Consider the following 27,907-nt stretch of genomic DNA (forward strand, 5'->3'; position numbering starts at 1 on the left):
CACACACACACACACACACACACACACACACACACACACACACACACGCTCCGTTAGCCTGAAGGTGATGAGGGCTGAGCTTGCTGGGTCTGGAGGCTTCCAAACAATAGAGTAGAAGCAGCCAAAGCAGATCATCACCTTCCCAGGAACAGACTCCCCTGCTGAACCTTCTGCCTCCCCTTGGGGTTGGGGTAAAACGCCCCTTGACTCTGAGCCCTGCGCCTGTAGAGGCCATATCTCTGGCTGCATTGGCCTTAGTGGCTGCAGAGCCTCCTGTCACTCGGCTCTGCACTCCCGGCGCTGGCCAGTGTTCCAGAGGACGTGGGGGCATGTCCTCTCCAAAGCAGGCTGGTCTGAGGGGACGGCTGCTCTGGTCGTCTGCCGGTTTGGAAGGTTGATGGGGAGCATCTTTTTTTTATTTTTTTTTTTTTTTTTGCGGTACGCGGGCCTCTCACTGTTGTGGCCTCTGCCGCTGCGGAGCACAGGCTCCGGACGCGCAGGCTCAGCGGCCATGCCTCACGGGCCCAGCCGCTCCGCGGCATGTGGGATCTTCCCGGACCGGGGCACGAACCCGTGTCCCCTGCATCGGCAGGTGGACTCTCAACCACTGCGCCACCAGGGCAGCCCGGGGGAGCATCTTTAATTCATGATGGATTAGTGTAACCCCTCTTCCCTCCCAGACTCTGGGGAAATCCCAACCTTCACACTCAGCTGCCAGGACAGCAAACGAAGAGAAAGACGCTGGGCAGAGAACACTCTCAAAAGCATCCTCTGAGAGCCAGAGATGGCTTTGGCCCCTCACTCTCCCATCTAAGCGTCTTAGATTTCTCGTGCAGATACAGGTTTTTAATAATAAAGAAATAAATTCAGACACTCAGTAAGGTAACAATAATACTAATAATAGCCCTCACCACCATCCTCTGTTGAGTTCTCCTATGGGTTAGGTACTGCGATAAGCATGCTAACCTCATATATTATCTCACTTAACTCTCACCCCAGCATTGACATCGGTATCATTATCCCTGTTTTTTAGAAGAAATGGAGGCTTAGAGAGTTGAGATGCCTTGCCCAAGACTGCAGAGCCCAAAACTGTTAGGTCTCCCAAACAACTAGTTACTGAAAACCTACTATGTGCCAGGTGCCAGATTAACTGATTCAATGGCTCTCTTCTCTGCATCCCCCGTCCCACGCTGCTCAAGCTATGGTACGGCTCAGGTGAAACGGCACTGCAGTTAGCTGTCTCCACGCCTGCCTCCGCCAGTGCAATTAGAGCTTGGAAGGCCGAGGTGGGGTCTAAGCCCCTCTGTAGCCCCAGGACCCAGTTCACGGCTTGGTGAAGGGCAAAGGCTTGGTAAATGGTTAGGTGAGATAGAATGAAGGCACAACCTCCGTCCTCACTGTCTGATCCAGGTGACAGGAAGATGGGTCACCATGCAGTAAGTTCCTGCAATGGATAAATGTATAAAACCCAGAGGAGAAAGCAACACCTCAGGGACCCCCATGAAGGCACCATAGCTCAGTGCTGGGGGCTGGGCAGATAGTCTGCAGGTAGAGAAGGGTCCTGGGGTTACTTAGAATGCGAGGAACATGTTCAAAGGCAGGTATTCTCGGAATCAGGTGGAGAGGCACTGCTGGAGTTTAGGATAAGCAGTGGAATTGAGGCTGTGAAGGGCAGTCAGCTGAGGGATGCCAGTCATGGGGACCAAAGAGATGCCCCACAGTCCAAGCTGCAGGCCCAAAGGAGCTTTACTTTAGGCAAATCACAGGGCCCACTGTTCCTCTCTGAACAGCTTTTTGAGACTGACAACAACCAGGCTGCCTGCAACTACAGGTCTAGGCCTAGGGCTCTGAATTCCCCCAGAAAATGTCTTCATTCAGACACTCAGCTAGTCAACATGCCTCTGCTTTGGGATTCAGCCTCAAAGCACACATTAAAGACTATGAGAGCCCCCTGCGTGTCAGGAGAGTGCGGGTACACAGGATCTCACTGGATTCTTCCAAGCTCAGAGAGGACAGTTGCCTTTCTCAAGGTCTCCCAGCCGAGCGGCTACAGAATGCAGATGGGAACCCCACTCGTCTCACTCCAGACACACTGCCACCTCCTACACTTCCAGTAGCTTCTCACCCTGGATTTTGGTTCCCTGGCTCCTCCCTCCCTATCCCAATCCTCCTATGCCTCCTTGGTCCACCCTAGCCAGCAGTGACCTTCATTGCTGACCTTCTCAAAATTCCCTTGACAACTCGCCTTGCCCTACGCAGTAACCCCCATCTCTTTGTCTTCAATGCTATCAGGGTTAAGTCTTCTTAAAGGCCAAGGACCCCAGACTGCACTGCCTTTGTCTCCCCCAGGGAGAAGGACAGTGTTTTGCTAAAAATAACGCAACCAATATATATATTTTAAATTGATTTGCTTTTTATCAGAATTGGTAGAGTTGGGCATAAAAAGGTGAAACCTAAAGTCGGACAACGGTGTGACTTTTGTGAAAACAATAAAGATGAAAGCAGAGTGTGGAACAATAATAACATTAACTATTGTGCACTTCTGGGGGAGTCTGCTCTGCATGCGATGCCTCCTCTACCCACCATAACAAAGTCTGGGCCGATTGTTACTCCCATTTCCCAATTTGTTGTCTTGACCACATTTGCCTAAGGCTGCAGAGCTAATAAGAGGAGGTGCAGGAATTTGAACCCAGTGTCAGACTCCAGAGCTTATCTTCCCAAGCATCACACTGTGCGGAAAGGTTGCTAGATTGTCTACGTATTTCAACCACCACAGCATCCTTAACTTGGGTTCCTCTGGATAATGAAGGCCTAGAAAGAATAGACTCTCTTACTGGAAGGAAATAAATGCACATTTATTTGGATATAATCCTGGAGGGAGATTCTCACCCAGGTAGAGCTTCCTGTCAAATAAGCCATCCAAGTGGACTAGGCTGAGTGAGGAGAAGTAGCAGGAACCCAGCTGGTCTCGCTGACGTTTCTATTGCTCCCTCCAATGGACACTCACCAATTCTTTCTACCTTAAGCTCTGTAGCATTTAATTTTTTTCTAAATCAAGTAATGCATGTACATAGTTTAAAAAGTCAAACAATATTATAAAGCTTACAATGAAAACCAGAAGACCCCTGGCCAACTCACACCTCTCCATGCCACCTCCCAGACTCACACCTCTCCATGCCACCTCCCAGACAACTGCTCTCAACTCCTTTGGCTATTTCTTCTAGAATTTACTACAATATTTCCAAGTGCTGTGCTTACACAGCTATTTTTAACTTATATCTAATGTCATCTACTACTACTGTTATCTGCTACTTCTGTCCACTACAATCAATGCAAAAGCATCATTTCTTGCTTCTTTAATTTCCTGTGCTCCTATTAATGACTCTACTCGTATGAGGCAAGGAACTAAAATCCCTCTGAAATAGAATGTTCTGCATGGTCAAGCACACTGGACAATCTGACGGGTCCACTGTTTTCTTTCTGCCTGGAGATCTCCCTCGTGGAGCCCTCTGCCCTGCTGTGGTCTGGTCTGTTTGTGTTCTAGGCCGGCTACACATCCATCAATCTGGGACATCTCTCTCATTCACCGAACCCCTTACTTCCTGGGCCCCGCTTCTTGGTTTACTTTATTGTTTTGGTGGAGTACATTTTCTAGAAGCTTCCTGAAAAAAGGTGGGTGGGAGGTATGATTTTAGGACTGTGCATGGCTGTAGATATCTTTATTCTACCCCAACACCTGGCTGGTGTTTTGACTGACTATGTGAGATGAGGGAGGAAACCTAAAGGTCTAGCTGCTTCTGCTCAAGTAGCTGCTTCTTATCCTCTGTAGCGCCTGGTGCCTCGTCCTGAGGTTTTCTGGGGCCCTCACTGACATCTCAGTCACCAGACGCCCAGTATGCAGCCTTCCCCACGCTGCGAACTCAACCCGCTTTCTGTTTTCCAAAAGTCCGCTGACATCTCTTGATGGCTACTGTCTCTTCTTTTTCTTTTTTGTCCTTGGGGGCTTGTTCCTTGTTTCTTTGTTTGAAGCCACTGCTCTCACCATGGTGGGACGCCAGGAGGGAGGTAAGTGTTAACACTCAACCACAAGTTCCTCTCAACAGCAGGAGATGATTTTCTAAGTCCCTCTTTCTTGAAGCTCTCTCTTCCCACAGCTTTGGGAACAGCACACGTTCTGGTATTTCTGCCACTGTAGTCACTCATCCCCACTCTCCTGTTGTGGCTCTTCCTCCAACTGTTCAATGCTGGTGGTCCTTGGGCATCTGTCTTAAATCCTCCTCCCTTCTTATCACTTGCCACTCACCTCACTCTCCCTATTCGATTTTTTGAGGTCTCAGCTTAGATGTCATGTACTCAGAATGAGCCTTCCTGGGATTCCCTGGTGGCGCAGTGGTTGAGAGTCCGCCTGCCGATGCAGGGGACAGGGGTTCATGCCCCAGTCCGGGAAGATCCCACATGCCGCGGAGCGGCTGGGCCCGTGAGCCATGGCTGCTGAGCCTGTGCGTCCGGAGCCTGTGCTCTGCAACGGGAGAGGCCACAACAGTGAGAGGCCCGCGTACAGCAAAACAAAAAAAACATAAACAAAAAAAAGAATGAGCCTTCCCTGGCCCTATCCCTGTTAAGTTGGCTCCCCTTGGTAAGTGCTCCCCATGACCTGACCCTTTTCCTTCACAACTTTTCATGTCCCATTACTGATCAATGCCCTCCTCCCTGCTGTCTGAGAGATCCACCAGGGCAGCTCCCTGTCTGCCGTGCTCACAGCTGTCACCACTGCCCAAGCAGAGTGCATGGCATATCGAAGGTACCATAGAAACACACTGGATGAACAACACGTGCTTGCCAAGATAAATGGATGAATGGATCAATCAGTCAAACAGGAGAAGTGGATTCAAACCCAGGCTTGTCCATGAACATGCTGTGTGACCTTGGACCAATAAAAGAGTCTTCAGAAAAGAGCCTTAACTTCTGAACCTCAGCTGCTGCTTCTACTAAACAGGGACAATAATCCGAGTGCCGTCCTACCTCACTGGGTTGTAAAGATCAAAATAAGAATGGAAAAACTGTATGTCATTGTGCTCAGTAAGCTAAAAATCCTGTACGACATAAGGAATTATCACTGTCATGGTAAACTCTGCTACACAGAAAATTCTTGTCTGCTTTGGGTGTGGAGGGTGCAGGAAACAGAACGGCGGGCCCAGGTTTCAAATCTCAGGATTCTTTAGAATACACTTTCTTTTCTTGAAGTAAACCCCACTGAGCCTTCTCCAGATCCTCTAACACTAGGCATGCAGGATGGAGGGATCACCTCGGGTCTTGTCTTTCACCTCAAGCAAAGCTGAAAGCATGGTGTGCTTTCATGGTTAATGGTTTTAACTTAATGTATTCTTTAAAAAGCAGAAACAGAAAATGATGAAAATATTTACATATACACAGGTGTGTAACAGAGACCCAAAGACACACACGTGTGTCCTAGCACCTGCAGCACTTAGAAATCACACTGGCCCCAGATTTGGTTCAACTCAGGTCCTTTTCTGGTGCTCTAGATTTGCCCATTTTATCACTTGTACCAACCAGGGAGAGGAGGAAGCTTTTAGAAAATGCCAGGTCTTAGAGGCTATAAGGCAAACAAAGGTCTCCTCTTTCACAGCCCCCATCGGTTAGTGCTTTGAAACACTGCATTGGGTTCAGTTTAAAAGTGCACCAGACTCCAATGGCCAGCCTGACAAACACCCTGATGGACACTCTCTAAATGTCACTTTGGTTCCACATCAGGAAGTGGGAAGGCGGAAACAGCAGTGGTCTCAGAGTTGAAAACTTAAGTTCAAGTTCAAATTCTGCTTCTAAACTGCAGGATTAGGCAAACTGCACTGTTACTAATTGATGTGTTCGTACTGTAAACATAACTTCTGCGTCCTGCTTCTGGGGCTGAAAATTACAAGTATTTCCCCATGTTTCATACTCTTGATAATGATAATTTTTAATGGCTGAACAATATTCATTAAGTGAATATTATGTAATTTGCTTATACGCTTTCTTATTATTAGACACTGGATTTTTTCCCGAATTTTCACAACTGTAAGCAATGCTGAAATAAGCAAGCAGCTTTTTCTAGGTATTGATTTATTTCTTTAAGAAAGACTCTCAAAAGTTGAAAATATGACCCTTTTTATGATTTAATGCAAAATGCCAATAAGCTTTTCCAAAGGGCTGTATTGATTTACAATGCAGCTAGAAATATATGTGGGTACAGTTTCACTGTAGCCCCTTTGGGGTTGGGTATTAGCTTATGGGGGGTTTTCTAACTTACTAGGTAAAAAAAAGATGCACAATTATTTTAATTTGCGCTTCTCAGATTACCAATGAGGTTAAACATATTTCATGTATACTATATACTTTTGGAAGCTTTTCTGCATGAGCTTTAGCCATATATCTATGAGATCATAATTTTTTTTCCTAGCATATGCACTTACTAAAGTGCATTAATCTTTCCTTGGTCTCTCATTTTTACTGCAAGTATTTTCCCAGTCTACCATTTTTCTTCTTCTTCTTTTTTTTTTTTTTTTTCTGTACGCGGGCCTCTCACTGTTGTGGCCTCTCCCGTTGCAGAGCACAGGCTCCGGATGCGCAGGCTCACCGGCCATGGCTCACGGGCCCAGCCGCTCCGCGGCATGTGGGGTCTTCCCGGCCCGGGGCACGAACCCGTGTCCCCTGCATCGGCAGGCGGACTCCCAACCACTGCGCCACCAGGGAAGCCCTTTTCTTCTTATTTTGATAAGTCTTATAAGACATGGAAGTTTTACATTTTTATGTGAACATTTGCTAGTCTTTTTCCTTCGTGATTTCCTCAATGACTTTTAAGCTTAAAAGTCCTTAAGCCAGAGAAATTGCAAATATTGGGTTTTATCCTCTTTTACTTTGACTTTTAAGTATTTACTCTTTAATCCATCTGGAATTTATTTTGCCATATGGTGTGAGGTGAAGTCTGAATCAGAGGGTGAAAACTCAAATTCCTCCAGGAGCCAGGCAGGTAAGTTAAAGGAGTAAAGCAGGTCAGGTAGAAGAAAAAGGATGAGGTGGAGACCGGGGAGAACTACAGAGTATTTGAGGGGAGGCAGCTTGTCTGTGCAGGAAGTTTTTGGTCTTCTAATTTTTCAAGGTAAGCCATAAACCTATAGTTTTATGGGAAATCATCCAACTTTTAAATATTGGGCCAACACTGCAGGCTAAAAATCCTTCTCTGTGTCTACTGGGTACATCTATCCCTCTGAATACCACTTGGTAGCCTCTGGTTGAAGCTGATGCTTTTCCAAGTTATTCCAACAACATTTCTTGACTAAGCCTTTTCTTCTCCATTAGTGTGCAATTCTTCCTTTTTCAAATATTAAAATTTTACATATAACTGGTACATTTCTAGGTGATTTTATTTCATCAATCTGCTTGATTCCTATTCTCTTTTATTATAGAATCAGGGCATGTTAATATCTCTAAAGATGAGCACCCTTTCATTATTCTTTTTAGAATCTCTTTCATACTTTCATCTGTTTCTTATTCCAGATGACGTCTTAAACCCTTCTATCAAATCCCCCAAATTCCCTTTAGGATTCTGTTTGGCATTCCATTAAACTGATAAATTGACATATTTAGAGTAGCTTGCCTTCTCATCTAGGAACATGTTATATTTCCTAATTATTCATGCTCTATTTTGTAGGTCTTAATAAAATTTTGCAGTTTTTGTCACACAGGTCACATATAGTTCTCATGAAGATGATATTTTAATTTTTATTGATTTTTTTTTGACTGGGACATTTTTCATTATATTTCATAACTGGTTATTGCAAGTACATGGGAAATCTACTGACTTTTGAAAAGCTGTTTTGTACCCCAGTTACAAATAGTTTTATTAACTATTAAATAGTTTTTTGATTAATGTTTTTGTCACAAATAATGATAGCTTTGTCTTTGCCTCTTGTTTCTGTTTCATGTCTTATGTCACTTAAGCCAGAACTTCTAAAACAATGCTAACTAATAGATACACCCTAATCTATTACTAGTTTTAAAAGGAATTCATCTAATATTTAACCAGCAAGCGTTGGCTTTTGACTAGAAATCAATGTTCTTTATTACACTAAGTATCTTTTTTGTCTTTCATTTTCAATATTGTTGTGACCTAGTATTGTGATCAGAGGAGTTTTTAATCACTTATTGAACACAAAAAAACAAATCTCAGCACAGTGCACTCAGAAAGTGCTTGCAAAACTTGCAAAATAAGTATGAATCAGATATACGTGGATTTGAATCCCAGCTCTGATTCTGTGCGACCCTGAATGCAATCCCCTCATCTGGAAAACGGGGATAATGACTCTGATGGCACAAGTTGGTTATGAGAATTAAAATGAGTTAATGTAAATAAACTGTGCTTAGTGTAGTACTCGGCACCTATGAGAAGCTCAACAGGTTTCACTTTCCTCCTCAATCATTTAAAAGAAAGAGACAATGGTGGTACAAACAATTTCTCAAACGAAAGCTTTCCAAGGAATAGCCTGCGTTTATAGGGTTGAGAAAACTCCAACTATATTTGTGAAAAACACCATCCTAGTCTTCCTGCTTTAGTGCATAGGGCTTTTCCTCACTTTTTCAAAATTTACTGTCCATCCCTTGCACTCGTGCACGGATTCTTTGGCCTCTGACACAAATGAAAATAAAAAATCAGGCTGACATGTAATATGAACCAGGAATGAAACAAACTGTGTTTCCATTAGGCCCGAACATGCGTGCTGCTCAGATAAACGCATGAACAAGCAGCTACTCAAAGTGAAACCAGATGTTTGGAGGTTTCTGGCCTACGCTTTTTTATAACCCTTCATATAACACTCATAGTCCCGTCATTTCACCAGAAGATCCTCTGCTCTGTTTAAACAGCAAGAAACCCTCCCAAACCTCTGTTAGATTTGCAATCACTAAACCCGCGCTTGATTGTGAAGAAAAAGGAGCTTCTCTCAGTAGAGATCCTTAGGTGCAAATTCTTTGGCCCGGACAAGCACTAAGGACTGACAAAGTACACACCCTGCAGTGTCTTCAGAGCAGAGCCTCAGATAGTTACCCGTTACCCTGGGAAACGGGACCCAAGGGAAATGGGTACCGACTTAGGAGGGGCCCAGGGAAAGTAGAGAAAAGCCAGTGTAGAAAGAGCATAGATTTGGAGTCAGACTGTTCTAGTTTCAAATCCTAGCTCTGCCCTTACTCCTTGTGTGAGTATGGACAAGTTTGTTAATTTCTCTGAACCTTATTTCTTCATCTATATAAAGAAAATAATTTCTCCTGCTTCCCTGGGACTGTTACAAAATTTAAGTTAGATAATGCATGTACAACACTTAGCTCGCTCCTGGGGCCCCATAAACACCGAAAACAATTAGTGACTGTTATTGCCAATAACAATAACGAACCCTTGTACGGCACCTGTCATGTGCCCAGCATTACTCTCAGTATGGGTACTAATATTATCATCATTTTTCAGATAAGGAAACTGAGGCATTGACGGGTTATGTATCTTGCCCAAGGTCACACTGCTAAGTGGCCGAGACTGGATGCAAACCAGGCCATCTGGATTCAAATCCACTCTCTAACCACTAAGCCGTGTTCCCCCTCTTTCTCCTGCTTTATGACACAATATAACTGATCCGATTCAGTGCCGCCTCGAGGCTTCCTTTACGTGGAAGGACACACACACAGTTCGGGCCACAGAGGGCTTACGCAGTAAGGCAACCCATTTCTAGGAAGCGCGGCTGACCCTGAGATCAGCGCACAACCTACCCTGTATTCCTCTCTCCTCCACCTTCAAACCTCACTTCACCTTTTCTCCTCTTCACTACCCCTTCCTGTCCCACAGGAAGAGGTGTCTCCTCTCCTTTCCTAGGATGAGCCCTCCGTTCTGTGTCTCCCCCCCACCCCGCCTTGCATCAATCACCTCCCCGCTCTCCTAGGCCTCCAATCTCCTCCCCTGGCTCCTTTCCTGCAGCTGACAACACGCTCAAAACTCCCCCCACCTTATGTAAACCTTTCCTTGAACTTGCCTCCTCCTCAGGTTACTCCCATCTGTCTCCTTCCCTGCTCTGTCTAGAAGGAATTGTTTCTACTCAACGCCTCTTACTCCTGAACTTGTGGTGACCCTGCTTCCACCTGCAACAGGGGCGGAAACGCTCCCACTAACGTTGCCAATGACCTCCTAATGACCAATTCCAGCAGCTTCTTTGTCATGAGCTCCCCAACTTTTCTCTAAGGCGAATCTCTGTGTCTCCCTCCCCTACCTACCCTCTGAATACTGGGGTTCCGTCCTGGACTCCCTGCTTCTCACGGCTCTGCCCTCTCACATCCACACCACGACACCCAAGATACCCATCTGTCTCCAGGTCAGAGCTACCCCAAGTCAATGCCTGTTTATCCATCTGCCTGCTGGTAACTGCCAACAACTGACACCCACTTGGAAATCCTATGAGCAGCTCAAATCCAATGTGAATTGACCATCTCCCTACCTCCTTCCCCCAACAAATCCATTTCCCCTACTCATTTCCTAATTGAGTTAACAATATCACTACGTATCCATTCTCGGAGGTTGACACTTCCTGCCTCTCCCTGACAGCAAAGTGGTCAAGAAAACTAGTCTATAATGTCCTTGAATGCATCCCTTCCTTTATACAAAACGGTAGCACTTTCCCAATTCAGGCCCTCTTCTCTCATCTAACCATACTGGTTACTGAATCAGTCTTCCAATTCTTCTCCCTATTTTAGTCTGAGAAACGAACCCATTTGTATAAACCACTGCCAAAGAGATCCACCCAAGCCCCAAATCAAGCTACATCTTTGCTTAAAAACTATCCTGTGCTCCCCACTGCCTTCAAAACCACACTTTTAAGCTGGTCCATGAAGCCCTTGCCAGGCTGGCCCTAACCTCATTTTCTAGGCTCTTCTCTGGGAACCATCCCATTCATGCCCTCTACCCACTTCCAGTAGATACACCAGGCACTCTCACACAAAGGCATGAGTGGGAAAGCACATACGGGGAAAAGTGTGGATATTGGAGCCAGAGAGCCCTGGATTCAAATCCCAGCTCCTTCATTGACCAGGTATGAAACTTCTACTTAGTCATCTAATCACTCTGAGTTCCACTTTCCTCTGGAGAAAAAATACCTACTTTGCATGCCTGTTGTAAAGAGTCTGAAACAGTTTATCTAAAACATCCAGGATAACACTTAGATGCATTATGCAGTGAATAAACAGTAGCTGTTAATATTAATATCATTAATTTTGCCAAGTGATTTCAGAGAGGCAGGGAGGAGTTTGTAAAGACTGACAAAACGTGAAACTAGAATGCGGCGTTTGAGAAGTTCCCTACGGAATCAGAAGATCAAACTTAAAAGAACAAATAACCGTTAGTGCCTTGGAATGTTCTGGAGCCCGCATTTCCATTTGTGAACTGCAGACCTGAACCAGTTTCAGAGTTGCTCTACCCCCTGAATCCAGCAGCCGTGGAATGCACAAAGCTCCCAGGACGGAAAGAACATTACTCAGCCAGGTGCCCGGCAGTGCCCTGAACTGGCAGTTGTGCCTTCCTTCCTTCAAGATGCTCACAAGAAGTTAATGTTCACGGAAGAAGGTTCTAGGCTGCAGGGAGTATCTGTGACCTTTGACTTTCAGTTGGTGCTCACTGACCGAGGAAGACCTGGCTTCATGTCCTTCTGTGGGTCACTGTTCAAAGACTCTGTCTTCTCATCTCTAAAAGCTAATAATGGTCCTTTCCTGCCTGATCCACAGTGACCACGTCTGTCATTGAGCAGAGATGGTTACTATTTCTCCTTTATTTATTAATTTTTTTTAAGTAACTCTTTCTCTATAGTTCCTTTCTGGTTCTCACTTCTGCTCTGGCCCCAAGCTGGTAATAATGAATATTTGCACACTGCTTTCCAGCTCACAAAGCACTTTTCTCACCATAAGTCCTTCATGCCTCACAACCTCCTCCTGGATCCCCAGCAGAGGTAGCTGCTCTGCTCCCATGGGAGCTCGCCCAGACCTCCCTGTTGGCACAGACCACATTCTATTGGAATTATTTATGAAAGGGTCGATTCTCCCAGTGGACTGCAGGCTCTTTGAGGGCAAAGCTTCTGTTTTTTTCACTGATGAGTCTCCAGCCCTTACCAAAGCTGATGTTCAGCAAACGCTGAGTCATTAAGAGACCCTTAAAAACGTGCTGAGAACTTATCCTGAGATCAACTGCTTTCATGTCATCGTCAGACTCTCTAAAGTAGGTTTTAATCCTAACTACAGGTGAGTTAGGTGAAGTTCAGACCTATCCAATGTCCCACAGCTCATAGATAGTGCAGCCAGAATTGAAACCCAGGTCTGTTTCACTCCAAAGCCTTTGCCCTTTCTCTGGACCACACACACCATCTCTCTGGCCATGGCGACAATCTCAACTATCTACTGCCAATGCCAAGTCCAGCAGACTTGGGTCAGGGTTATTCCTCAGAGGGTGTCACAGAACAGGAGGCCATGTATTTAGTCATGTCCCACACATCAGCGGTACTGAAAAGGGAAAGAAAAGGACACCATGGTGAGAACGCTCTTAAAGCCGCCGTTCTGAAATGGTGAAGCTGGCTGGCAAGATGGGGAGAAGCAGCTGCCTTTATCAAGTGAGAGAAAAAAGAGCCATCAGAAAATAAAAACTAATCATCTGTCACATAAACATTAAACCATTGCTGATAAAATATCTTCTACTGGAAACGCCACCTGAATGGGGGTGGGAGTTGGGGTTCCTTCAGCAGGAGTCAGTACAAGTCAGCCTGTTCTTCAGGTCCGGGCAGATGGGAGCCCTGCAGGCGGGGATGGCAGGCCCACTGCCTGCACCCTGTGAGCCTAGGCGATGTGAATGCCATGATCTCTAGGACCCCGGCTACCTTGATGATTCTCTGACTGCGAGAGTGTACAAGATGTCATCACACACCAGAAACCTGGTCACTGAGATGTAAGAGAAAGAGCATGGGCTCTGGGTTGCTAACCTAGCTCTATTTTCTACTTAAGAGATCTTGGCAAATAGCATCGATCTCCGAGCCTCGGTTTCTTTATTTATAATGTAGAAACGCACGTAATCTAACTTCCAGGGTGTCTGGGAACTGACACTGCACCCTGTATGGTGCCTGGCATGGAATCAGTGTTCAATCAACAGACTGCTCTCATTATGATCTTGGCTTTGCCAGGCTGTGTGACCCTGGACAAGTCATGGGACTTCTCTAAGCTGTGGTTTTCTTATCTTTAAAAGTGTGATTTAAATAAACAAAACCTGCCAGATGTAATCCCAAAGTAACAAAAACATAAACAGGAATAAAAACGCAGACGTAGAGAATGGACTTGAGGACACGGGGAGGGGGAAGGGTAAGCTGGGACGAAGTGAGAGAGTGGCATGGACATATATACACTACCAAACGTAAAATAGCTAGCTAGTGGGAAGCAGCCGCATAGCACAGGGAGATCATCTCGGTGCTTTGTGTCCACCTAGAGAGGTGGGATAGAGAGGGTGGGAGGGAGGGAGATGCAAGAGGGAGGAGATATGGGGATATAGGTATATGTATAGCTGATTCACTTTGTTATAAAGCAGAAACTAACACACCGTTGTAAAGCAATTAAACTCCAATAAAGATGTTAAAAAATAAATAAATAAAGTTCTAACTCAGAAGAAGAAGAAAAAAAAACACATAAACCAAAGTGAAATGGGAGCTCTGGCTCTGGGTGGAGGAAGAAGGCCAAAATGCTGACATAAAAGAGCCCAGAAATATCTGGACTCTTTCTGTTGACCCTCCCCCAGCACCTTCTCCCAGCTCCCTCTCACCAGCTGCCTGTCTTCACTCACCCGGAAAACAGACCATTCTTCAACGCTTTTCTCTCCTTGCTTAAATCTCTTTCCTTAGGAAACATTATCTTAACACCTGTGGTTTGCCAATAATCTCCAAGGGGTGGTAGACAGCTCAAATCGATTCATTTATCTCCATTTCCAAGGCCTCCATCCTGGCCCAGGCCAGCCTGAGTCCCTGCCGGGACCACTGTCACAGCCTCCTAACTGGTGTCCCAGCTCCTACAGCTGGAGAAACTTTCCAATATGTAAATCAGATTAGGTCACTCCAGCTCAGAGTCCCACAATGGCTTCCTGCTACCCTTAGGACAGATTAAAAAACAAAACAAAACGAAGCTCTTCACGTGCCATGTTAAAGCCAGTACGGTCTGGCTCCTAGTACCTCTCCAGCCTTACCTGATACCATTCTGCCCTTTGATACCCGCATCCCACACTGTGACCATCTCAAAGTTCTTTGAACTCCCAGCTCTTGCCTATCCCACGGCCTTTGCACATGCTCTTCCCTCTGCTTGGTGTATTCGTCCCCAAAACCTTCATCTAAACAACGAATATCTACCCCTGTCCCAGCCATCTAATTTAGGTCCCCTGTTTGTTTCTCCAGAGTACCCTCTTCTCTTCTTTACTACAATGAATACTTACCAGTTACCATTATACACTTACACGTATATTGGATGATTGTAATTAAACTTAAGAATCTATCTCATATTGTCTCAAGCATGTCTGTGAACTCCCGAGGGCAGGAAGCATGGCTATTTAATATATCACGGACACCAATGCCTGCTCAGGACATGGCAGGTAAAAGGCAACTAGCGAACACTGGTTGAATGAGAATATGAACAGATGTAGTGTCTAAATCTGCCTGCAACCACTCTGGACCTGCTCCTCCTGCTGGCCCCTTAGAGCAGCATGCAAGGGGCTTTGAGCCTTAATAAAGAAGTCCTTGCTGCCTTACGCGTTGTAAAGAGACTGAACCAAGGCTCTTCCCTCCTCCTCAGGTATATGGGCAGCTTCTCCTTTTTCTCAGCCTCACTTAACAGTCTGTGAGGACATCAAAGGCGGCACCACATCTGCCTCATGGCTGCACCTAAATGCCCAGGCCAGGGGCTGGCACACAGTAAGAGGCTGTCAGTGAATACTTTACTGAACCAAACAGACCAAACAGTGAAGCCTGTGGCAGACACCGATGACCCCATATTCACTTCCCCTCTTCCTTTTGTTTCGAGTGCCAAGGTGGCAAGCTAAAAATATTCCTCAGACTTCCTTACATCTCTGAATGTCCAAGGGACACAGCTCTGTGAAAGAAATGTAAGCTGAGGGTTTTAGGAAAAAACCGGCTTCCCTACTTCTTTCCCCTATCTTTTTTTTTCTGCCTGACATGCAGACGTGAGTCCTGGAGCTGCAGCAGCCACCTTAGGACCATGAGAGGCAAGCATGAAAGCAACAGCCAGAGCTGAGGATGGCAGAGCGCAAGGGCAGAATGAGGCTGGTCCCTGATGCCATGCTGAATTGCTGTACTGGCCCTGGATGGGCCTGCCCTAGACCGAAAGTGTACACAAGAACATCAAAATCCCACTTAAATGCCACTCTAGCAGAGATTTTGTTACCTGAACACTAAATTCATTTCTAACTAGTCCCATGGAGAGACAAGCTTTATTGCTAGTACCTACTGTGTCCTTGAGCTCCCTTTGCTTCTTTCCTGTCCTCGAGGTCCCAGGCCCCAGATAATTTACAAAATAGATGGCAGAGGCAGAGGAGGGGGTGGCGTGGAGGTGGTGGGAACCCTGCCCTGTCGTCTGCAGGGACAGCTGCTGGCAGGGCTGGTCTCCAGGCTGCAGGTGAAGCGCTCTGATATTCCAAGCTCTCCTCCACTGAACAGATTTTTGGCCACAGTCTGTCTCCAGTGTGCTGACTTGAGTTCTACCTCCCACCTACAATTTCATTCCACTTATACCAGATTGCTTCCAATAAATCGCCGCTATCAGGGAGAGGTAAATTCACACGGCACTTTTCCAAAGAGGTGTTTTCAGTAGGAATTTCACAGAGTGCTTCCAATGTCATTGACAAGAAGGTTAAGTTGATTACCGAGAGACCTTGATTCGTCATTGCTGTATTATATCTTATAATTCAGAGGAAGGGGATATGGGGAAGGGTGGGGCAGAGCTTCTGAGAAACTGAAAATCATTTCTCAATCACTCCTTAGTTTCTTCTTTGAAGCAGTGCAGGTGTTTAAACAAACCACAGTACATAATGTCAGAGATTTTTCTCTCTAGATCCTTGCAGATGCACCCAGAGGCTGATGAACAGTAGTCTTACCCAATCAAAGCAAGGGGAATATACAAATAGCACTGCCCACTGTTCTCTGGAAAATCCTGAAAAACCCAACTTTGATGACCGTTGTAAGACAGAAGAAGCTCATGTGCAAGTATCTATTTACACCTGGGAATAAAGAGGAATGGGTTGCAGGGACAGCGAATAAAAACACCACTAGTGCTATTGAACTGTCCTCCTGTCCTTCCTGGCTGCCCCTCCACCGCCCTCTTCTTTTTTCTCATGAAATCACAAAGCTCAATCCCAGGAAGCTTCCTCTGTTACATACATTAATGTGCACTTGTTCTGGGCGCTGCAAGATAAAGCCTGCAGCTCTCGTCATTTTATTCCCTTGCTCAAAGCCTGCAACGGCACCTCATACCTGCGGAATGAGCTTCTCCCTCAGGGCGGCATTCAAGGCGCTCCCTGATAACTCACTTGCCCCCGTCAAGGCATCCTTGCTCTAGCCAATCAGGATGGTGGCTCACAGCCAGCGCATAAGTCTCTGCCTACCTCTCTTCTGGTCACGCTCTTCCCACTACCTGGAATAACATCCTCAACAAACCCCTGCCATTTCCTCCTTTAAATGTGAGAATGCTACCCATCCTTTAAGGTCCCATCATGTGTCACTCATCCAGGGAGCCCTCTCTGACCCATCTGGCTGGACGTGCCCCTGTCTTCCTCCAGCCCTCATGGCACTTTGACCAGGGACTCCACCAGCGACCCTTCTTTCTCTCTGCCTGGATTAGAGGCACTTACTATGTAAATGCTCATCTCCTTAGTTAAGACCATGAACTACTTTGGCCAGAAACCACGTTATACCTTCTCTGTATCTCCACCTTAGGAAAGGGCAGGAATGTAATCATTTTTGGATAAAGGAGGAAAGGAAGGAAGGTTGGATGGAAGGATTAGATCTGCTTCTAGTCCCTGGACATAGAATAGGTCAATTTATAGCAGCTGCCTGGGCCTGAACAAAAGGACCCTCCTCTTTAATTACCATGAAATGTCCTCAGACCAGGAAGACCAGGGCATGTTTCTCGTAAAATTACCAGGGTCTATGTTTTCTAACGAGAATTCTAATTTCTCTTCTCTGGGTTTCTAAATCCACTGTGGGGTAACCTCTGTTATTTTCCAGCTTGCCTCGCATTGCCACAGTGTCAGGGTGATCTGTCCTTTTATGCTTCAGCGTCAACCAAAATGAAAGGCTACGATGCTACATCTAGAGGCCCAAAACACTGCACCACTGACTCGTCAGGTCTCGGGGTTGCAAGCAATGCATACAAAGGTATTTTTATTTTAAAAGTTTTGCATGTTGTGAGATTTTTTTCATGGTCTTTTTCATGACTTCTCAAGAAAACTCCCTATGTTGATTTAAGATGCTTATATTGGAGGCAAATTAATAAAGGGGAAATTATATTCCATATAATACAAATAGAAATAAAATATTCATTTTATCAGACCAAACAGTAAGACACTCTGGCATCATGGACAGAACATGGGATTTGGAGACCAAGTTTCCATCCTAGCTCTGCCCTTATTGACTGTGTGACTTCGGGCTAGTCAATTAAATTCTCTGAGTCTCAGTTTCTTCATCTGTAAAGTTGAGATCAAAATGAGAATTCTCTAAGGTTCTCGTTCTTTCTTACACACAGAAAAGAGCTAAGCATGGTCCCTAACACACAGCAGGCACTCTCTAAATGTCTGCTGAATGAATGAACAGGTGGAAAACGAAAGTAAGTGTAATATCCAAAAAAGGGGGCTTGATCCTGAAAAGAGGCAGATGACTAAAGAAGGAAGATCATGAACTTTGGAGTCAGACAGATACAAGTTCAAGTCCTGGCTTTTCTCAAAACATCCCTGAACCTCAATTTCCTCATCTACAATAGGGGGTGAAAATAAAAATAATCACCATGTCGAGTTACTGCAGGGCTTAGAGAATGTATTTAAAGCCCTGTGTAAATGGCAATGGTGAATTATAATTTAGCGACTGGTATACATCTTCCTACTTCCTTCAGTACTCGGGGTCAGCCAGGTCACCCACCCCCAAACGGAGCCAGAACCAGAAAAAACAGAACCTTCAAATTCGAGATCTCTGCGTGTGGGGGGAAAGGCCATTCTTTCTGAAAATAGCCGCCATGTTTTATTCTAAAATGTGCTCAGTTTCAGTGGCTTGTGTGCATGTGTGTGTGGGCGAGAGAAAATGCATCTAGTTCAGAGGGAGCTCTGTCAGCGGCACATCTCCGTGTATATGTATTTGTGTACACAGTTTGTAAAGTGCTTTTAGATTTTTTGAAGGCAAAAGATAAACTTATTTAATTTAAAATCATCAGCTGGATTGCATTAAATGGAGGGAAAAGCAAAAACGTACACAATATAGCCATTTGTTAAATTAAACACAATTATTTCTCCCACTACTTAATTACAAACAGACATAAATACTCTGGATTCTGACATCTCAGATCTTCTTAAATTCTAGCTCTGCATCTCAGCGTGTAACGGAGGGAGGGCCACATTCCAATTTGTGTGTTAAGCAAAACCTGAGAGTTACAATTGTATATTGGGACTATAATGACTTCACTAAAACAAGACCTAAACTTTTAATTAACCTGCCAAGACAAATTACAACTCATGGTTCACAGGTAACGACCAAAGACAGCTGAGACGCAATGCCAGAGACGTGGGGAGAGAGGGATTAATAGCAACATCAGAGTCAGTCTGTTTTTGTATTAAAAAAAAAAAAAACGTATTCATTAAACAATCACTGTAGCTTGAAGGAAGACAGACAAGTCAGAAAGGCAGGGAGAGAAAGGTGGACAGGGAAAGGGGATGGGAGAGAATATTAACCACTTCCATGTATCGAAGCCTGGGCTGGGCACTTTATATTCATTCTCTCCAATCTTCACAATGGGGATTGCCAAGTACTATTATCATTTCATTTTCCTGACAAGAAATATGAGGCTCACAGAGGTGACGTGACTGACTGTGGTCACAGAGCTAACATGGGGCAGTGAGAGAAGGAAGGAATGGAAAGCAGTGCTCGGAAGGCATTTGGTTTTTTTTTTTTTTTTTTTGGCGGTACAGGGGCCTCTCACTGTTGTGGCCTCTCCCGCTGCGGAGCACAGGCTCCGGACACGCAGGCTCAGTGGCCATGGCTCATGGGCCCAGCCGCTCCGCGGCATGTGGGATCTTCCCGGACCGGGGCACGAACCCGCATCCCCTGAACCGGCAGGCGGACTCTCAACCACTGCGCCACCAGGGAAGCCCAAGGGCATTTGTTTTCATAGCTTAGTTGACAGACCGACCCCCAGAATCAGGATCACCTGGGCTCTACCTCAGGCCTCCTGGGAAAAGGCCCAGGAATCTGAATTTTTGACTCACTTCCCAGGTGATTCCTTTGTACAACAATATTTGAGACAGCCCCCACCCCCCCGCCCATAAGATACTGTAACCCCTTGTTACTCAGAATGTGGGCCACAGATGAGCAGCATCTCACCAGGTGCTGGTACAACAGACAGACTCTAAACACCCAGCCTGACCGACTGAAGCAGAGTCTGCATTGTAACAGGACGCCAGGTGGTTCACAGAACTCTGAGAAGCACAATACAGCCTAACTGCTCGGAAAGACATTAGAGGGTTAAAGGAGGTGAAGACAGATTTCATCATTTAGGTGAGAACAGGAGAACCTGAGGGAAAAGCAAGCTCCGTCTCCTTAATTATGACAAAACAGGCCAGCCAGCTCGGACAAGCCTAGAGGCGGCAAAGGCACCTAACTGTACCTACATCTTCTTCCTCTGAGAGGCATATCCTAATTAAAAGTAGCTTTCTTTGGGGCTCTGTATGCATTTCATTTCATATTTGTGCTCAGTTATTAAAAATACAGAATTCTGATTGCAGGACACCTTAGTTCTGCGCAAGCATGATAATGCGCCTAAGAGAAATCAGGCTGTGAGACCGTGAAGCTGAAACTCAGGCACCACTAATGACTTGAAAATCATGTCTCTAAATTGAAGCCACCGTGTCCAGAAAGAAAGAAGAAACAGGGTCTGGAGCCTGGCAGACCCTGCCGAGTGTCAGTCTAATTGGTGGTGGGGACCAGACTGGCTCTCCCATGACGGGAAACGGCTCCGCCGACAGCCTCCTGGGTCACCACTAACCACCGAGCTGCAGCCTCAAGTTCGAGTCCCAAGGAACCAGGAGATGGAATTTGTGCAGGGCCAGAACACATATTAGTGGTGGAGATTTAGAAGTGAGCACATTTTCTACTGCACCTCAAAAGAAGGCATCAAGGGAGGAAACCAACAGCACGGCGGCTGCCAAGACTGCAGAGACCAGCAGCTGTAGGACAGACACTTCCAAACTACGGACAGACACTTCCAAACTACGGACAGACACTTCCAAACTACGGACAGACACTTCCAAACTACGGACGGCACAGAGCGATATGTCCTACCCCGGAGCTGATGTAGCCTAACAGCTCCACCTCCCTCATTTTGCTAAAAGGGTAGAATGTTGAGCCTGCAGTTATGGCAGAAGCCTACACACTGTGCACCGTATTTAATGGGAAGGTATTCTCCGCCTCAACTCTGTGGGCAAAATTGCAAATAAGAGGAAAATGGCCTGAAAATGACTACTGCTGTTTAGGAGGAAGAACCTGGGTCTTGCAAGAGTTTTAGGAACCAACGACCAGATTCAGAGGTTTTATTCAACTCCATTTCCCATGTCAGAGAGGCTCCCAGCCAAGGACCAAGACAGAGTTTTGAGGTGAACTCAAAACAACACAGAAAAACAAACAACCCAATCCAAAAATGGGCAGAAGACCTAAATAGACATTTCTCCAAAGAAGATATACAGACTGCCAACAAACGCATGAAAGAATGCTCAACTTCATTAATCATTAGAGAAATGCAAATCAAAACTACAATGAGATATCATCTCACACCAGTCAGAATGGCCATCATCAAAAAATCTAGAAACAATAAATGCTGGAGAGGGTGTGGAGAAAAGGGAACACTCTTGCACTGCTGGTGGGAATGTGAATTGGTACAGCCACTATGGAGAACAGTATGGAGGTTCCTTAAAAAACTACAAATAGAACTACCATACGACCCAGTAATCCCACTCCTGGGCATATACCCTGAGAAAACCATAATTCAAAAAGAGTCATGTACCAAAATGTTCATTGCAGCTCTATTTACAACAGCCAGGACATGGAAGCAACCTAAGTGTCCATCATCGGATGAATGGATCAAGGAGATGTGGCACATATATACAATGGAATATTACTCAGCCATAAAAAAGAAATGAAACTGGGCTATTTGTAATGAGGTGGATGGATCTAGAGTCTGTCATACAGAGCAAAGTAAGTCAGAAAGAGAAAGACAAATACCGTATGCTAACACATATATATGGAATTTAAGAAAAAAGAAATGTCATGAAGAACCTAGGGGTAAGACAGGAATAAAGACACAGACCTACTAGAGAATGGACTTGAGGATATGGGGAGGGGGAAGGGTAAGCTGTGACAAAGCGAGAGAGAGGCATGGACATATATACACTACCAAACGTAAGGTAGATAGCTAGTGGGAAGCAGCCGCATAGCACAGGGAGATCAGCTCGGTGCTTTGTGACCGCCTGGAGGGGTGGGATAGGGAGGGTGGGAGGGAGGGAGACGCAAGAGGGAAGAGATATGGGAACATATGTATAGGTATAACTGATTCACTTTGTTATAAAGCAGAAACTAACACACCATTGTAAAGCAATTATACTCTAATAAAGATGTAAAAAAAAAACCCAAAAAAAACCCACAGAGGTTTTCATTAAACAGAAAATCCATCCCTAAGCGTTCTGGTTAGTGGAGTTTTGTCTTCTGGAAGTTTTATTTTCCTGTAGGGGATTTTATCTCCAGGCTGTGTCACTGCGCTTCTGATATAAACCAAAGCAACGTTTTCTGACCTGAACCACCGAGCCCAACGCATCATATATCACATTGTGGTGATCTAAGAAGGAGACAAATTCTGTGCAGTATATGCATAAAGAAGAAAAATTTCTTAAGACAGGATGCCAGGCTCCCCAGACACCCACAGGCTTGTGAGGTGGCCAAGGCGCTCTCTCTGAATGAGAACTCTTTCACTATGAGGCACAAGAAGCTGCTAAGAGCTCATTTAAATCCTCCGGGCTTGCCGTCCGCCAGAGCTCAGGACATCTCGGTTCTCTACAAAACCCCCATCTGATCAGACTGTTCATCCGGCCCTTTGCATGGCTGTTCTCACCCTCTTGCCAAGCCTTTATCTTTTTTTTCATCCTCATCTGCCAGGGGTTGTTGGCTCCAAAAGCAAAACAAACAAGCAAACAAAAGCAAGAAACCAAAAACCCAAACAACAGATCAGTGAGTTGGACCAAGCGAGATTATAAGGACGAATACAGGCGACGCAGAGAAGTAACAAGAACTCCTGTCTCCTTGTCAGTTTTGCCCCTTGGTGTTTAAATGTTGCTGCTACTCCACACACCGGGCCACAGATAACAGAAGGAAGGCGGCGGGCAACAGCGCTGGGCTCAGGTGCCAGCCCAACACGGCCTTCCAGCTCCTCCTGTCACTCCCTTCCCCCGTTCCCCTGCATCTCACTCCCACCCCTGGTCCGGCAAGCCCAGTCGGGATGGCTTCAGGCCGGGTGGCCTCTGCAGCTCTGGGCAAGACACATCCCCTTGTCCACTTCAACTCCCAGGATCCCCAAGCGTCCTGTCATCCGAAGAGACAATATCCCACAGGCCCCAGAGGGGTGGAGCTTCCTTACCAATGGCAGTGGTGAGAAAGGAAAGCACTTCAGACTCCTTCCCATCATTATAAAAAGCCAGGTGCCAGATTCCTGAATCCAAATACTGGATGAAGCCCGTCTCATGGCTAGAAGCGGGCACGACTCCCCGAGACTGGCGCTGGGGTCCCTCCAGGCTCCGTGCTTCCTGGGTCAAGAGCCTCCTTCCATCCAGCAGCTCCACAAAGTCAAACTGAAGTACAAAGAGAGCATAATTAGCAGTGGACCTGCTTCACCACAATGCTAGGTTCTTCAGGCTTCTGCCTGGGAGGATACGGGGAAATACAACCTGAACCAGGCAAAAGAGGCTAAAGCCACGTGAAGGTTGACCAACCAACTCCAACTCCTTCCCAGAACCCATTTCCCTGGTAATCGTCTCCTGATACTCCTGTGAGTGCATTGTAATTAGTGGATTATTTTTAAGTCTCCGTGTTTGCACAGGACAACCATGCTTTTCCAGTGATCAGAAACCCAGACACTTCATGACTGTTTGAACTCCAACCCCATGCAGGTGATGGTGGGCAGGAATCCCAGGGGTCTAGGATTGGGCCTGGAGCACTGGATGTGGCTTAAATGTCAGTCAAGTGTAAACGGAAGCTTGATTTATACCTATCTTCCTTTCGTCAATGACCCTTTCTCAACGCTCCAGTTTCAGGGAGCAGTTTTAGGGGAACTAAACTGGATTAGCTCAAAACTCTTACATGCTGTGTCAAACACAAGTGCCAAATGACCCAAGCCTACTAGCGTGAGAGACTTGAAGTCAGTCACACAGTGCTAACAACAGGCAGTTGTTGGGGAAGTCCTGCCGGCCTACTGGCACGCAAATCGTGCAACTGTCTACCTGTCTATCTTTTTTTTTTTTTTTTTTTGCGGTACGCGGACCTCTCACTGCTGTGGCCTCTCCCGTTGCAGAACACAGGCTCCGGACGCGCAGGCTCAGCGGCCGTGGCTCACGGGCCCAGCCGCTCCACGGCACGTGGGATCTTCCCGGACCGGGGCACGAACCCGTGTTCCCTGCACCGGCAGGCGGACTCTCAACCACTGCGCCACCAGGGAAGCCCTGTCTATCTTTAAAGAAAAACAAAATAGACGCTGATTCTGTCTCATGTGAAAATGTCTAGGGGCATGAAGTCCAGGACCAGCATGGCAGTTTTACAAAGAAATCAAAGGGGCCCAGGCTCTGTCTACTTTTTCTGCAACTCCATCCTTAGCAAATGTATTTATCTAGCTTTTACCTAAAAATTAAATAACTACGGGGGCTAGGAAGACTGCCTTTGGCCAGGGAATGTCTGATGGATGCCTATGATTTATATTACTCCAATCCCAGGGCTGGGAGGACCTCACACAAGTCTGCTCTTAACCCATCATGACTGGTCATGTGTCAATCATCCTGGCTGAGTTTTTTTTTTTTTTTTTAATTGAAGTATAGTTGATTTACAATGTTGTGTTAATTACTGCTATATGGCAAAGTGATTCAGTTATACCTCTATATATATATACATTCTTTTTTAAAATATTCTTTTCCATTAGGGTTTATCACAGGATATTGACTACAGCTCTCTGTGCTACACAGTAGGACCTTGTTGTTTACCCATTCTATATATAAAAGCTTACACCTGCTAATGCTGGCTGAGTTTCTTAAGTGTTTCTAGTGTGCGTGTGTCTGGGTAAATGTGAAGCCCTGAGGAGAGAAAGGATGCTTTGCTCTGAGCCAGGTCCTGCACTGGCTGCCTTCTAGATGTGGTTCTCCACTCTTCACAACAGCCCTGTGAAGTGGGTATTGTTATCACCATTGGCTAGATTAGGAAACTTGCTCTGAAAGGGTGTAACAGGCTCAAGGTCACATAGCTGATAACAAGAGGATTCAAACCCAGGTCTCTTTGACTCCAAAGTGCATGCTTTTTTCTCTAGATTACACTTCCTGGATAATTTAACTTCGAGACTGGGTACTAGTAAAAAAGGCTACTGAGAGATTTCCTAGAAAGCCTTCCTCTGAACAAGCTCCAAGGTTACAACCCTACTCATCCGAAAGGTAAGGTCTGAGAGAGGGCAAATGGATGAATGGGCTACAAAATACATGAAATTTCCTTCAAGCTCAGAGATCCAGGCTTAAGCATTAGGCTTCTTGACTTAGGCTTCTTGAGCAGGGTCCGTGGGGTTCTGGTTACCTGTGTATGTGAAGGAGGGAGGCCTTTTCTGCCGTAAATGCCGACCAGAGCCGCCTTTCCCAGAGACACATTGAATTTCAGATGCATAGGATGGTCTATGAACACCTGAGATCTCCAGAAAGTGCCAGGAGGAATCTTCTGGGAAGCCCGTCTCCCCACGTCGATTTCTCCAGAGTCTATAAAACTGTCCTCTGGAAAGAAACTACTGGGCTTTCCTACCAAGACACGGGGAAGGGAAGACAAAAACATCACCGTCAGCCACACGTGAAACCAGGGATCAGAGCATCTGAACAAGCAGGGCTCTCCGATGCCTCCCACTCCTCTCTACAACATTTTGCTGCCAGCCCACTCCCTGCCCCAGACTCCCCCATTGAGGAGTAAGAATGCCCAGAACTTTTTTTTTCCAATGATGCCCAAATTGTTCTGCTAAAAATATGCATTCTTCCAAAGCAGAATGGGTCCTCCCCAAGGGCCATCTGTTTACTGCATAATTCCACAGCTTGTTAAGATATATTTTGATCCTAAAAATAATCACTTGCAGTCACATGAGAATAACTGTATATGTGTGTGTGTGTGTGTGTGTGTGTGTGTGTGTGTGTGTAAAAGCATGCATGCTAAAAAAGAAAAGATAGAGGGAATGAGGTGTTGTTATTAACTTTCCAACTCAGAATGGTTCCCCCAGCAGTGGGAAGCATGACCTGAGTAGAGTCAGGGAAATTGTACAAGTTCACTAGTTTGTGTGTAATTGGGTGCCGAATTCTGAGGCTCAGACATGTGGATGAGAGTTTGTGTTGGGAGGAGGGGTAGGGCTGGGGAAGATGAGGAAAAGGGTACGTCTGAAGAGAGAAAACATTCCTGAAAAACGCTTCTTTGTCTTGGACGGAGAGCTATGAATATCACTGTGCTAAAGTGGGTAAAGATGAGGGCATTTTTCAAGTTCAGGCACAAACCTGATGACATACTTGGAAATTCAACCCAGGTCCCCAACCCTGCAGGTTGCTGGAGTGGGGGGGAGTGGTCAAGAATAAGGTCTCTTGCCCAATTCTGTCACCAATTAGGAGACTGACAGCTTTTTGAGGGTACCCCAAGTGCCAGGAAGGAAGGCTGCTTATCAGACTTCCTCTGTTTAGTAATTAAACACACTCACATGTGAAAAATATAAACCCTAACTTCCTGCCAGACATCAGCCCTCTGAAGAGTTGGGCGGGGGGCAGAAGGAGAGGACGGGGACATTAGAAGACCACCCTTAGGACATTAACAAGCCAGAATCAAGTCAACACACCACATTTTATTTGTCATTAGAAAGACCTCTGGGTATCCTAGTTCCAAGGTTTGTGGTGGCGTTATAGATGTTGGAAGAGACACTTCAGAGACCGAGAATCCATTTATAAAGAAAACACATTTGTGGGAACTTTTTATGAAAAGCACTTGGGGAATAAGAAATTAAAATGTCATTTTTTCCCTAGCTTTGTAAGATTCCTTACAAAGCACATTTGATGCTGAAACGGAGCTTGGCAGGGCACTGTTGTAGTCATAAAATATTTTACTGTTTTAAATAATAAAATTCAATTTAAATGTTAAACTTCTCCATATGTTATCATTCCTTATAAACTCCTAGGCAGAAACATCAGGTTTTTAGCTTTAAACCGTTAAACGTTATTTTAATTAAAAATATGCCAACAAAAAAGTTAAAATGCATGCTCTCAATAAAAGTATCACTACTCTTCTGTCCTTAGCATGCGAAAGAGCTTGCATTTAATTCCTTTATGGAAGGAATATGCCCCAGACTTTTACCTTGAAAATGCAGACACACACAAACCATGGCATGTTTCAAAGCTCAAAGACAGAAGCCAAATTCACAAAGCATTAAGATGGAAGAGAATTACTTTCACATTCTTCCTTATCTGATTTTTGGGTTCCCAGTACCACAATCCTTTTATAGTCCAGGAAGAAGACAGTATACCCTTCAGCTTATAATTCTGTTAGGGAAGCAGAACTAGGAGGGAGTATGAAACAAAAGCAGGATGAGTTCTGAGCTCTTTACCGCTAGAAGCTGCACAGAAACAAGCCCGAGACTCCTAATTCCAAGGACTCATTTCCTTTGTGAGTAGGTAGAAGTCAAGAGCTGATGAGATTTGAGAATTGTCTGCATTCAAATAATTCCTGTGTCTGAGAATGAATAATGGACACTTCTCCCACATTTTGGCATTGCCGTTGGAGAACCCTGCACAGTTCATTTCCCCTCCAGTGAGCATGTGTTCAGGAGACAGCTATGGAATCAGCTAAGTTCTTTCGCCTCACAGGTCAGAGGTCAAGTCCAGAGACTCTCCAGAGGTCTGCAGGCCCCAGAGGCATAAGTAAGTTGGCTCCTACCCCAGAGGAGTGGCAAAAAGGAATATTCTTTTCTAGCACTCTAGTATTTCACCAAAGCTGGCCAAAATGGGAGAAAAAAAATCATATTTGGTGTGTATACAATGCTATAAAAATAGTAAATTCTGGTCTACGGCACACTCCCAACCAGGACCTTGACTTTCTGGAATGAGTCTGTGACGGCCACTCTGGAGCTTAGGTTCAAAAGTGACCTTTGTACCAGAAGTTACCCTGTCCAGATCCTGAGGGAAGGGGTCACGGGCCCAGTCCAAAGGAAAAGTTTGAGAGGGAAAGAGCATCCTCATCTTAGAATTTAACCTTTATCATTCTTCCCCTCTGGTCCCTAGTGGTCCCCA

At 45.5% G+C, this 27,907-nt stretch overlaps 1 protein-coding gene across 1 annotated transcript in view; it reads right to left on the reverse strand.

Moving 5' to 3' along the window:
- TENM4 (teneurin transmembrane protein 4) overlaps window positions 1-27,907 on the reverse strand; it is a 742,958-nt gene that overhangs the window by 167,508 nt on the left and 547,543 nt on the right. Inside the window, exons 14-15 of the mRNA XM_027083511.1 lie at window positions 25,182-25,396; window positions 22,996-23,206 (exon numbers count right to left, since the gene is read on the reverse strand). Of these exons, the coding sequence (XP_026939312.1) occupies window positions 22,996-23,206; window positions 25,182-25,396 (426 nt within the window). The remainder of the gene's footprint in view (window positions 1-22,995; window positions 23,207-25,181; window positions 25,397-27,907) is intronic.

Source organism: Aethalodelphis obliquidens, unplaced genomic scaffold, assembly GCF_003676395.1.
Source record: "Aethalodelphis obliquidens isolate GAN/ISIS:26980383/991018 unplaced genomic scaffold, ASM367639v1 scaffold50, whole genome shotgun sequence".
NCBI classification, from domain to species: Eukaryota; Metazoa; Chordata; class Mammalia; order Artiodactyla; family Delphinidae; genus Aethalodelphis; species Aethalodelphis obliquidens.